Genomic DNA, 12,215 nt, shown 5'->3' with positions numbered 1-12,215 from the left:
TCACTGTGATGGTGGTGAGGTGCTGGAACAGGTTCCACAGAGAACTGGGATGTCCCCTCCCTGGAAGTGCTCAAGGTCAGGCTGGATGGAGTTTTAAGCAACCTGGTCTCATGAAAGGTGCCCCTGTCTGGCAAGGGATTTGGAATGAGATAATATTTAAGATCCCTTCCAACCCAAACCATTCTGTCATTCCTTTTATGGGAGAATTCCTCAGCAGCTCTCATAGCAAAACTTCCCATCTCCACCATATGAACAAAATTTCCAGCAGAAAGTAGCTCATGTAAAGATACAGAATCATTAGCACTTAAATAATTTGTGAATAGCAAACTGAAAATGGTATGCAAAAGTGAGTTTAAACATTGGGCAATTTTGTTTCAATACTTCTAAAAAGTTATATAAAATTTAAATCAATTACAGAAATTTTTTGTCCAACATATCCTTAATTTTATTTTTTCTCAAAATTATTTTAGTTTCTCAGATATTAAATATTTAAAATCAAAATAAAACTCTTTGTATAACACAAAGAAACCTTAGTTTGTTTTCACAGCTGTTATGAAAAAAAAGTTTAAAAAATTCAATGTCAAGCACGTCTTGATATTGCTCTCATAGCTGAGAGCTCAGAAGGGGGTAAATGAAAGAGTCCTGCTATTTTGTCTTAGGTCCATTTGACACTTGTAGAGCATGTGTGTTTGATCCCTTCTGAAAACAGGCATTCCGAAAAGGGATGCTGAGTAAATTCTTCTTCAAGGTCTTCTACAAATTTGGCTGAAGGAGGGGTGAATACCCCAAATAATTACAATGCTGTGATAATAATTAAGTTAGGATATAATTATCAGCTGTGAGCTTTTAAATGGATGGAAATAAAGCAATCCACATTGCACATGCAAACTATATTTTGTTTTCATTCCATTTCACAAGACAATCTGATGCATCTTTTATGAACTTCTCAAAAGACTGGAGGGGAAGGATTCAAAATTACATTCCTGATTTAGACATGTTCTTTTTCCTTGTAATAATACAGTGACAGATGTGCAGGATTAACTAACACTTTTTGGCATTCTGTAATTTGGCTTGTGACTAAAATGATTCGTTATTTCCTCTCAAGATATGAAAATGTGAATTTTAATTTAAAGAACCTTCTAGTTGATACCAAAAAATCTTTTATGACTGTTAGTGTAGTTTAGCTTATGGATATTTGTTAAACTGTTGTGGTTTAAGTACAGGTTGTTTTGGTAGTTCCTGAGGATAAAAACAATTACTAAATAGTAATAAAGTGTGAATAAATCTAGTAGGTTACTTAGGTTCTCCTACATGGGGCTAAGATTCCCCAAATCCACATGGGGATGTTCATACCATTCATCATTGGGACCTCCATTCCACAAGGACATGCTCTACAAACAAAGATAATATAATGCAAATGCTTCATGAAGAGACCAAGGACAATTAAATGGCTGGAGAGGGCATGTTTCTCTGCTAGGAGAATACAGCACTTACTCTTTCAATAGCAGGATCAAAGATGAAGGCGTTCTCCTAATACTGCTCCATTCTTCAGGATGGAGGGAGATTCCTGGTATAGCCAACTCAATGGATGTACTTTGCAAAAGCAATCCAATTTCACCCGTTGTAACCAGGGCCAGTTTCAGATTAGGGGAAAGGATGCCACTGTGAATAGTTGTGGGATTCCCTGAGGTATCACTACTGAATTCACAAGAGTGAGTCCTCAGCAGCTGCCAGAGGCTGGCTCAGGACCTTTCACTCTCCTAGCTGCAAGATCAGATGCAGAGACTCCCCACACGCAGCTGCTGCCTGAGGGGCAAGGCCATGCTGAAACCCCTACATGCCTTCTTTCCTCTGTTTTGCCAATAGATATTGAACTAGTGAGAAAAAAGCTGAAAGAAGGGATTCGGTGCCTAACAACCAGAGCTTACTACCCTTCAGCTGGTTATTCTGTTGTTGCCTTTGAGTTTATTGACGACAACTCAGCCCTTCTCCCTTTGGGTAATCTCTTTGTTTAACTCCTCAGTTAAAACTATTATTACAGGCTTCCTCACGGGAAACATTTCCTCAGATTTCTGTTGGGTTTTTAAAATAAAATGCTTTGTAATAAATGGTTTATTTTTTTTACCTTTTTTTTTACTTTTTTAAGAGCCAGCAAAAGCTCCTGCAGCCAACCCAGCCATCAAAAAAACAGCAGCACCAGGTAAAGGAGAAAAATGTTTGCATGCAATGTATTTCTTGTACACTTGAACCAGTTTATTGCATCATAGCACCATCTGCTGGCTTGCACATGAGCCAGTGATTTTTGTTAGTTGGGGTGACTTTTTGTCTGTTTTCCTCTAAATCATTGTAACAATTTGTATGTGAAATATTTGTTAAGAAGAAAAGTATTTAGCACATATTTCTAACATTATGTTTGCTTCTTGTCCTCCCATGGTAGCTATAAGGTACCATACTGGGCCATTCTTCAGGGCTTGAGATTAAAAAAGATTAATCTGAATGTAAAGTCTGATTTTAAAATCAATATTTACAGAGACTAGTTCCCATGTGAAGCTGTATTTGAGCCCTTTGAGAAAGGGATCTTGGTATTTCAAAGCGCTGATCACACAGTAGGTTTTGAAAATGGAGCTCTTGGATAATCATAAATATGCACTGAAAAGACAAGAAAACTTTTTTTTAAACAAATAATGGCATAAATTCCTGTCTGAATTTAGATTGGATTGTAAAAATCTAATAATTCTTATTTATTTATGATCTCATCTGCTTCACAACCATCTTCAAAAATGCCACATCTCATTTCTTCTTAAATAAAACCCAGTATAATGAATAACAACCTGAACAGTCATTATATTTGTAGTTTGACTACATTTTATATTGACTATCAAAAAACACCTTAGGAATTCCAATATGAAAATGTGGAGAGTATAAAACCATAATATTATTCTAGTCTAAATGATGCTGCACCAGACTGTGCCGTTGAGCACTGTGCTGGCATCCCAGAGGTGTCTAGCCCACACTTCCTCTGCTGCTTCTTGCCTCCAGCTGATCCCCCTGTATGGATCTGAGATAGTATTTTTTTGGGTTTTTTTTTTTCCTTTAAGATTGTTTTCTGGTTATCTTTCTCTAATTCAGGCTGTTTCAGTAGTCTATCTCAGAGCTCTCCTCCACTGAAATAAGGAATAATATCTTGCATCAATAGGTCTGACTGGGAATTGGTCAAGGATCAGTGCAAGCCAGGAGTACCTGCAGTTGTCTCTACCACAGAAGGACTCATAGCCTGGAATCACAGAGGATGTGGCTGTGGGCTATTGCAGCATATATTGTGTGGCTGCACCATGCACTGTGTGAGGCTGGCCTGGGAAGCACCATTTCCCCACCAGTGACCCTTGTCCCTGCCTGCTGTGTTTGCTTGACACCATGTTCACCTCTGCTAACACAGCAGGGGGAACAGTGCAAAGCACCCCACTGCCATGGCTTACAGCTGAGAGCTGTGCTAGCAATGTGTGTGCGGCAGAGCGTTCAGCCTGTCAGTGAGTCTGGCTCCACAACATTTACATTCATGTCACTGATAATTTCTTAAAGCAGCTTTGTTGCCACAGTGTGTTGTAGAGCTAGACCCTTAGAAGTCTCAACAGAACTCTGTAGAAATCGTTATGTTGGAACCATATGCTTATAATTAATTCATTCCACCTGCTTACATCCAATATTTGTGTTCATGTTTGAAAAATATTCCAATGAGTCTGCTTGTTGGCAAGAATGGTGATGACAGTAATCTGCTTAAGAAAAAGAAAAGGGGGGAAACTGGCATGGCTTCTTATGGAAAAATAAAATAAGTTTGTCTGTTCTGACACATTTCTAAATATCTAGTTTGCCTTAAAAATTATAAAGAGCAGTAGGTTTTGAGTTCTACATTTTAGCTTCCCCTCCAGTTCTCTGAAAATTGATTTACCATCAGAATAACTCACCATAGCAAAATGTTAAATATGCTTGTTTGGCAATATCATAAGTAGACTGCTGCCTATTAGCACAGTAAATTAAATACATTATCCAATTTCATATTTCATTTTCTTCCACATATCTTATTACATCATAACCTGGACCCAAGAATGCCTAAAGCTCAAGGTTTACTCCTCTTAACAGATTGAACAGACTGAGAGCACAGCTGGTCATCTCACACTGCATCTACATCACATATGTTCCTGATCTTAATGTCACTGGCTGAGAAATCCCTGCCTAATTCAACATGCACTATTTTAATCTCCCTGCATGTATACAGAGAAGGCAAAGAAAGTGAATATGGAGTCTGGAAGTGTATGAGAACTTTTGGATCTGCAAGCTGACAGCTGCTCTAGGAAACCAGCCTCAATACATTTCCATCACTTAATTTTGAAAGTTGATATTTTCAAACATTTCTAAATTTCTCTAAGTGGGAAAAGTCTCTTATCTGGCAGTCACTGGAAACTGGACTTGAGATCCCAGGATTGGGCTGTAAAGCAGAACAGTATCTTAGATATATGCAAGTGATGCTGTTCTAAGGGAACAAATCAGGGTTGAAAATGTTTTATTACATATTTTCCTAAATAACCCTGTTTTATGTTGTTGCCATTCTAAATCCTGCAGACATTACCTCCTTTTTTTTCTGCACAGTGCATTTTCTCCCCAGCTGTGCCAGCAGAACAGGTCCGAGAGTGACCCACCCTTACAAAACAACCGTCCCTTTGCCCTGAGGAGTGGCACGGGTTTTATTCATAGGATTTCCTCCTGTGTGCTGAGCCCAGCAGGTGTCTCTAAAGGGTTTCTCAGAGCTGGGGGCGGAGGGGGTGAGTAGCTGACTCATCCTGACATCTTTTGTAAGGATAGGGGGCTAGGAGGGAAATCTGCCTCTTTTTCCCATCCCTCTGGAGCCTCACACCTCAATCCTTACCATGCCCCACAGCTGTATTTAATTCTGTTGGGTGGGGCAGTCATCACACCTCGATTTAGTACATTTTCTGTGTGTGTTTTGTCACTGTGGGAAAGCCAGTGCATGGAGGTGCAGGACAGGGCAGGGAGCAGAGGCTCAAACCATGCAGAGAGCATTTCCAGCTAAATTTGCGAATTTAGGCTGGCTGTATTCCCTGGCAGGCAGTGAGGAGCCGCAGTGCCACTGGTTAGTGGCAGTCCCATAGCTAGGGGGAGGGATGGGAACAGCTTGTCTCTGAGTCCCTCTCAGGAGATGGCCTCACTTCATAGGCAAGACTCCTGCATCTTCTCTAAGCACAGGGACAGTGCTTTCCCCTGATAATTTGCCTGATTTGAGAACCAGTTCTAAATCTTGTCAACATTGCAAAAGTTAAATCCTAATTGCTGCTTTGGATTTCCCTGGAATGGTCTTGAAATTTTAATTAATTTTACAGTATGTTTAACAGATTTTGTACTCTCACTTAACTGCCTAATTACTGGGTCTTAATGCCTAATTTTCCCCATCTTCCTCTCCACACACATACAAAAAAAAAAATCTTATTCATCACTCACTTTGGACTAATAACAGAAACTCTTTTTAAGCACAATTTCCCCCTTGAAAATCAATCAAATTTAGTCTGGATCCAGAAAGAATAAAATAAATATGACAGACAATAGCTAATTTTAAGTGCTCAGATGTCAGCTGCCTCCAATCTCCCAAACTGAGATACAACTGCTAGTTATATCAGAACTACTATTACTTTATTATGCCACCAATCTTTTCACTGTTTGTAAGAAGCAGAAAGAGGACATTTTATATGAAATTATGTAGGAATTGGGTCCATGGGGTAAGTACAGAACATTAGAATGCAAGCTATACTGAAATCTTGGTTAGAGGATGGGTTGTATAGGTTTAGGTCACTGTCTAAAGCAGTAAGAACTACTGGTTTTACTGGTACTATTTACTTAGCAGGGAAGTAATTTTAACTCTTGGTTCAAGATAAATGTTTGTAACTAAAATAGCAGGAAAGCTATTGTCATAAGGTATAACCAGTTTTAATCCACATAAAAAAGAACAAAAACACAGAAGTTTATGGCACAATAGATATGTTTGAAATGTAGAAAAGGTTCATCAAGGAGCTGGATTATTGATTATCTTCTAATTATTACCTGTAGGACACAAGTATATAGAAAGCTAAAACCATATGTTACAGAAGATTAATAAAATTCAGCAATTCTGTTGCATAATTTAGCAACACAGTGGAACAGGCAAATATATCATGGGTTGTTTGTCAAGTTTCTCAGGTTCAAGTCTCAAGTCACATGTCAGGGATATATTTTACTCACAGCACCACACCTTCTGCATCATTCATCAAACTAGGTATTCTCATCTTTTGTAGATATTATAGTCAGTCCAAGAGGAGAGATTTTGAAAAATCAGGGTCAAGTTCATGTTACACACCCCTGTAAGTACTTTTGGAGAAAGGAAAAGGTGCCTGTCACTCTCTCTGTAGGGACATAGTAAAGTTTTCCATCCTGCATTCTCTTCAGGATCTTATGTCTGAGGGTCTCTGTGTGCCCTGAAATTTCTCTTCATAAGCAGCCACTGCAACTGGTGAAAGCATCTCTGCATGTATTTCTCTTGTACTGATGCTACCTAGAAAATTATTCTGGTAGCTGGAGTAGACAGTTCAATTTTCTGTTTCCTGAAGTTAACCCTCTCAGACTTTTTCAGAACATAAGCACAGCCATTCTCAGGGTTTATATTCTGGGTTTACAGTCTATTTTTTTGGTGACAAATGTTAGATGTAACTTATTGAATGCAGAAGGACATGCTTTGCAGTTTATTTCTGTACAAAAGAAATCTTCACTCAGATAGCAGGTGTTTATGCAGCAGTAAACAAAATAATGAAGCCCTACCTGTATTAATACTGCTGCTCAGGGTCTTTGGATTTAGATCCAGGATCATTCTGCAGTCCTTGTGAATCACCACATCTTTCTTTTCAGTCTATTTTAGCATAATTCTTCCTCTGTCACACCTTAGCTTTTCAGGAAGTTAAATATCTTCTCTGACTTAGTAATTTTCTTTCTGGTTTCAAAGGGATGGTTCCAGGCTTGCCTGTTTTTGCACAGTAGATGGAGATTATCTGATCTCAATCCCCATCAATATGCAAAAGGACAGGAGAAATTGGGTCTTGGTCCTCAACTGTTGTCCCAGAGTGCTTCCTCTAGGCTCTATTGAAGCCTCAGAGCTGACTCTGCTCCTGGTCTGCCAGGAATGCACTGCACCCTCCACAGCTAAATCCTTGTTGCTGGTGCAGTAGTCCATCACTCAGCCACTTAATATCTGCAGGAATCTATTATGTGGATGGAGATGTATTCCACAAATCATTTCAACCCACTGACATTTTCATCCCAGCTGAAGTCTGAGAAAATATTACAGAACAAGATGTTTTAAATTGTCCACAGGATTATGTAAGCTGAGCCATTATCTGACTCTGAATGGGAAAGGAAAAATGAATTCTTTACTTATGTCACAATAGATGATGCCCTGTAAGGGGAAGAATTTTCTGATGTTAGAAGATTTTACTTCACAACCATGAATTCTTTAGACATAGGATTGATTTAATAGAGCATGAAATAGCTTATTTTACACTAAGCTTTCTAATCTGAAATCCAGTTTTAATTCACCAAATATTTAAAATGGTTTTGAATAAATGGGGTAAAATCCATGATATTTTCTTCTACTTCTGCTAGGATGTTGAAATTCCCAGTCTCATAGCTTGGCACATTATTTTGCACTTATACTTTTCTTAGAGTATTCTCTGTTTCAGGATAATATAGAGTTAAAATAATTTCCAGTACTTCCTTTCAGATCACAGTGTGTGTGAAGACACTTGTACTGTAAATGCAGTCTTGTTTCTTTTTTTGTCACCAAATATTTGCTATGCATCAAAGTACTTTTGTATTGCTAACACAAAGACAGCACTACTTTAAGAGCAAGGCAGGGGGAGCAAGTTAACTGCAAAAATTATTTTATTCATACACGAAAGTAACAATAATATCAATAAAAGAGGGTCAAATTAGGTGCAATTGAAAAAAAAAAACAGAGCTAAAAGTATTACGGAAGTGTCCACTCTTGACAGAAAAGACTTTTTAAGGTGCTTTGTTCTGAGGCTGGCAAACTTTCATAGCCCTGAACTTGTTTAACTATTTGAGTGCACTTTTGGCTAGAATTGGGCCAAATTTCAACAAGGATTTAACATATCTTTAACTCCATCTTGAGTGCACAGAATCACAGAATTCACAGCATCACTAGGTTGGAAGAGACCTTCAAGATCATCAAATCCAACCCATCCCCTAACACCTCAACTAGACCGTGGCACAGAGTGCCTCATCCAATCTTTTTTTAAACACATCCAGGGATGGTGACTCTACCACCTCTTCCAGCAGACCATTCTAGTACTTTATCATTCTTTCCATAATAACTTTTTTGTAATGTCCAACCTATATTTGCATTGGCACAGCTTAAGACTGTGTTCTCTCGTTGTCAGTTGCTGCCTGGAGAAGTAGACCAACCCCCACCTGACTATGACCACCTTTCAGAGAGCTGTAGAGAGTGAAAAGGTCACCCCTGAGTCTCCTTTTCTCCAGGCTAAACACCCCCAGCTCCCTCAGTCGTTCCTCACAGGCCTTGTGTTCCAAGCCCCTCACCAGCCTTGTTGCTCTCCTCTGAGCAAGCGCTCAAGTGTCTCAATGTCCTTCCCAAACTGAGGGGCCAAAGTTGGACACAGCACTCAGGGTGCAGCCTCACCAGTGCCGAGTGCAGGGGAAGAATGACCTCCCTCTCATCCCTCTATCCTCTGATGTGGTCCTGCTGGCCACACTGTTCTTGATACAGGCCGGGATGCCCTTGGCCTTCTTGGCCACCAGAGCACAGTGCTGGCTCATGTTCAGCTGGCTGTCACCAGCACCCCCAGGTTCCTTTCTGCCTGGGCACTGTCCAGCCACACCATCCCCAGCCTATAACGCTGCAGGAGCTTATTGTGGCCAAAATGCAGGACTTAGTACTTGGACTTATTAATCTTCATCTTACTGGACTCTGCCCATCCATCCAACAGTTCCAGATCTCTCTTCAGAGCCCTCCTACCTTCCAACAAATCAACATGGTCCCAGCTTAGTGTCATCTGCAAATTTACTGATGAAAGACTCAATACTCTCATCCACATCGTCAATAAAAATATTGAACAGAACTGGCCCCAGCACAGACCCCTGCGGGACACCACTGGTGCCTGGCTGCCAGCTGGCTGCAGCACTGTTCATCACCACTCTCTGGGCATGGCCATCCAGCCATTTCTTAACCCAGCAAAGAGTGCTCCTGTCCAAGCCATCTTTTCCAGGAGTGTGCTGTGGGTGACAGTGTCGAAGGCCTTGCTGAAGTCCAAATAGACAACATCCACAGCCTTTCCTGCATCCACCAGGCAGGTCACCTATCAAAGCATTCAAGGGCGTGCGAAAGCTTTGTTGAATCCAGACTATCACATACACTACAGATATCATTATCTTTCCGGGCATTAATGTTTTGGAAGTGGTACAAACTTCATTTTGCGAGAAAGGGAACAAATCCAGTTCACTGCAATCATTATGAAAATGCCACTTATTTTTCAGGGGAGCAGTGGTGTGGAATAGATTTTCTATAATATATCTGCTTATATTACATCAATTTATGATGGACAGTTTTGATGCCATTTCTTTCTACCTGTGAAGAAAAGCCTCAGACCAAATAGATGGAACTAAACGCAGTTGCATTTCATCCAAGCTTTTCTTTCTTTTCTTTAAACAAAATTTTTATCAGATATTTCCCAAAAATGTAGCAGATTTCTGACAAAGATACTGATACAGAGAACTGTCACCTGCTTTCCTTTTCATCACAAAAATCCATCAGGAAAACTGTTGTGTGATTTCATGATGTAAGAGGTTTCCTTGGTGTGCTCTTATCCAGAAAGAAATGTATTTGTATAGTTCATGATCTTTATAAATCAAAGCATAAAACAGTGATGAGATTTTCTACAATGATCAAGAAAATTAGAGTAGCAGTGAAATATAGAAGAACACATACTCCTTGAGAGCAGGAGAACAGGAAAAATCTAGTTTGATGCATGACTTTCTAATGTGGATTATCTCAGGTCTAGAAATATGATTGAACACGTATTGAAACATTTTCCTTTAGCAGAAGAGACTAAAGGGATCTCATCTTTATCTAAATGCTTATGTTCACAATATTCTTAATGACAGGATAACTTGGAAAACTTTGTCACTCTGTCTCATCTGGTTTTTATTAACCAACATGGTATGAAGTTCCAAGAAGTTTTATGTATAGCCTATAAAATTACAAAACTATAAGACCCAGCTAACTTTCTACTAAGGATTTAAGTATCTAAGACATTGCATAGAATGTGACAACAGTAGGCTACACTGAAATATTTGTGGTAAAAGATAAACAACACCACAGAAAGCACCATTTTTATTCAGCTACTGAGTGGAAACAAAATGGTGCTGGTTAATTAACATGTGGTGCATCCCACACAACAGCATATCCACTCGAAGTGCCATTTATTTAAACTTTTCCAATCTGTGTCATTCCCAATAGAATTTTTATTTTCCTGAACCATTCTTGGACATAAATATTTTATCTGAATTAAGAAACAACAGGTGCACACAAATGCTCATACATGTATGCACATACCTATATAAATTATGACAGGAAATCAACTGTTCTTTCCTGTCAGGTAGCAGAGGGTCACACTTTGTGACTGTCTATTCTGGTAGTAAAGATTAAAATTCACCTCAGTAAATTTGCCAGCCCAGATGCTTTTCAGCACTGTTTTTGCTTTAGGGAATAATGTGGCTTAGGAAAGAGCTACAAAGGCAGGTTCAGGTTTTCTTCTCTCTCCCACCTACTCTGGATTGCCTAAGAGTATGTCACTAGTAATGAAGCAAAAGACACATTTGTATGGTTTTATGAGCATCTTATACATAACTAAGCCAGTTTTTGTAAAAAAATAAAAGTCATTTGTTTAAAGCATCAGAGCAAATCAAGATGGTAAAATGTCAAACTAAATCAAATCTCAATTCCATGCATGGTAGAAAAATACTGTATTACCAGAAAAACTTCCCTGAATAAAATATGCTGCACAGTCTCAAATACATGAAAAAATGGTTAAATATAAAAATAATGACAATTGCCATGGCAAATGTCTGATGTGTTTACAGCTGGCAACATTCTTTTATGTGTCATACTAACTATTGAAAGTACAAAAACAGTAAAGAGTAAGACATTGAGAACAAGGAATGATAACTTTTAGCAATCAGGAAAGATCTAGGTCTGAAATTTCCTGCAGTTTATGGCTCATGCAATAAAAGTTTCCAGTTCATTCCATTCAACTATCAGGACATGAATCACCTGAAATCTCATATCATGTCAGACTTCCCAGAAATTCTTGATGTCAAATTCTATGTTATTCATTTTTATAAATTTTCTCATGGAAAATGATTTTATTTCATATGCTTCTGGAAATAAAACTATTATGAAAGAAGCTCTATAGACCTTTCCTAATGTTTGCAGTTTGGGAAAAAGAAAACTGTGAAATGAAGCTAAATAAGTGGATTATTTTATACTTTGCCAAAACACTTGCTTGAGTGTTGCTAGGATCATTCTGTTCCCTGATCTCCTGAGAGCTGAGAGATTTTAGAATGAGTGATAAAAATAATTGCCTCAGAACCACTAAAGACTGAATTACATTTCCTTTAGTTTTCATGAAGCTGTCCTGAGCAATAGTCAAAGAGAAACCCCCAAAATACCAGTGAAAATTATATTTTCCAGAAGGAGTCCTAAAATATCACAAGAAAGTGGAGAGTCTGAAGAGCTCTCAGGCTACACAAAACCAAAGCTGCAGATGTTGTCATGATTAAGAGCATTGAGGCAGCCAAACCACTGAGTCTCAAACTTTTGTCGTCTCAGTTTTTGCTATAATTTTCCTCCTTGACCTGTATTAGAATTGCAACCCAGGGTAGGATGCCATCAAGAAAGTACATTTATTGAGGCAATAAATACCAGCTTGCTCTCTGTTTCCATCACTTTTTCATAATGCAGGGAAAATCACAGCCATGACTTTTTTTTTTGATGACACAAACCTGCTCCATCATAATTTCCAGTATAAATTTCATTTCTCATATAAAATGTGTCTTTAAAGAGCCTACAATATTTTTAATATTTC

At 38.7% G+C, this 12,215-nt stretch overlaps 1 protein-coding gene across 1 annotated transcript in view; it reads left to right on the top strand.

Annotated features, from left to right (window-relative positions):
* TRDN (triadin) overlaps positions 1 to 12,215 on the top strand; it is a 226,517-nt gene that overhangs the window by 135,340 nt on the left and 78,962 nt on the right. The window contains 1 exon segment of the mRNA XM_064415775.1: positions 2,147 to 2,200. Within this exon segment, the coding sequence (XP_064271845.1) occupies positions 2,147 to 2,200 (54 nt within the window).

The sequence above is a fragment of the Passer domesticus genome, chromosome 3 (assembly GCF_036417665.1).
Source record: "Passer domesticus isolate bPasDom1 chromosome 3, bPasDom1.hap1, whole genome shotgun sequence".
Taxonomy (NCBI): Eukaryota; Metazoa; Chordata; class Aves; order Passeriformes; family Passeridae; genus Passer; species Passer domesticus.
Note: the sequence above shows the minus strand (reverse complement) of the source record. Positions and strands in the feature narration are given on the sequence as shown.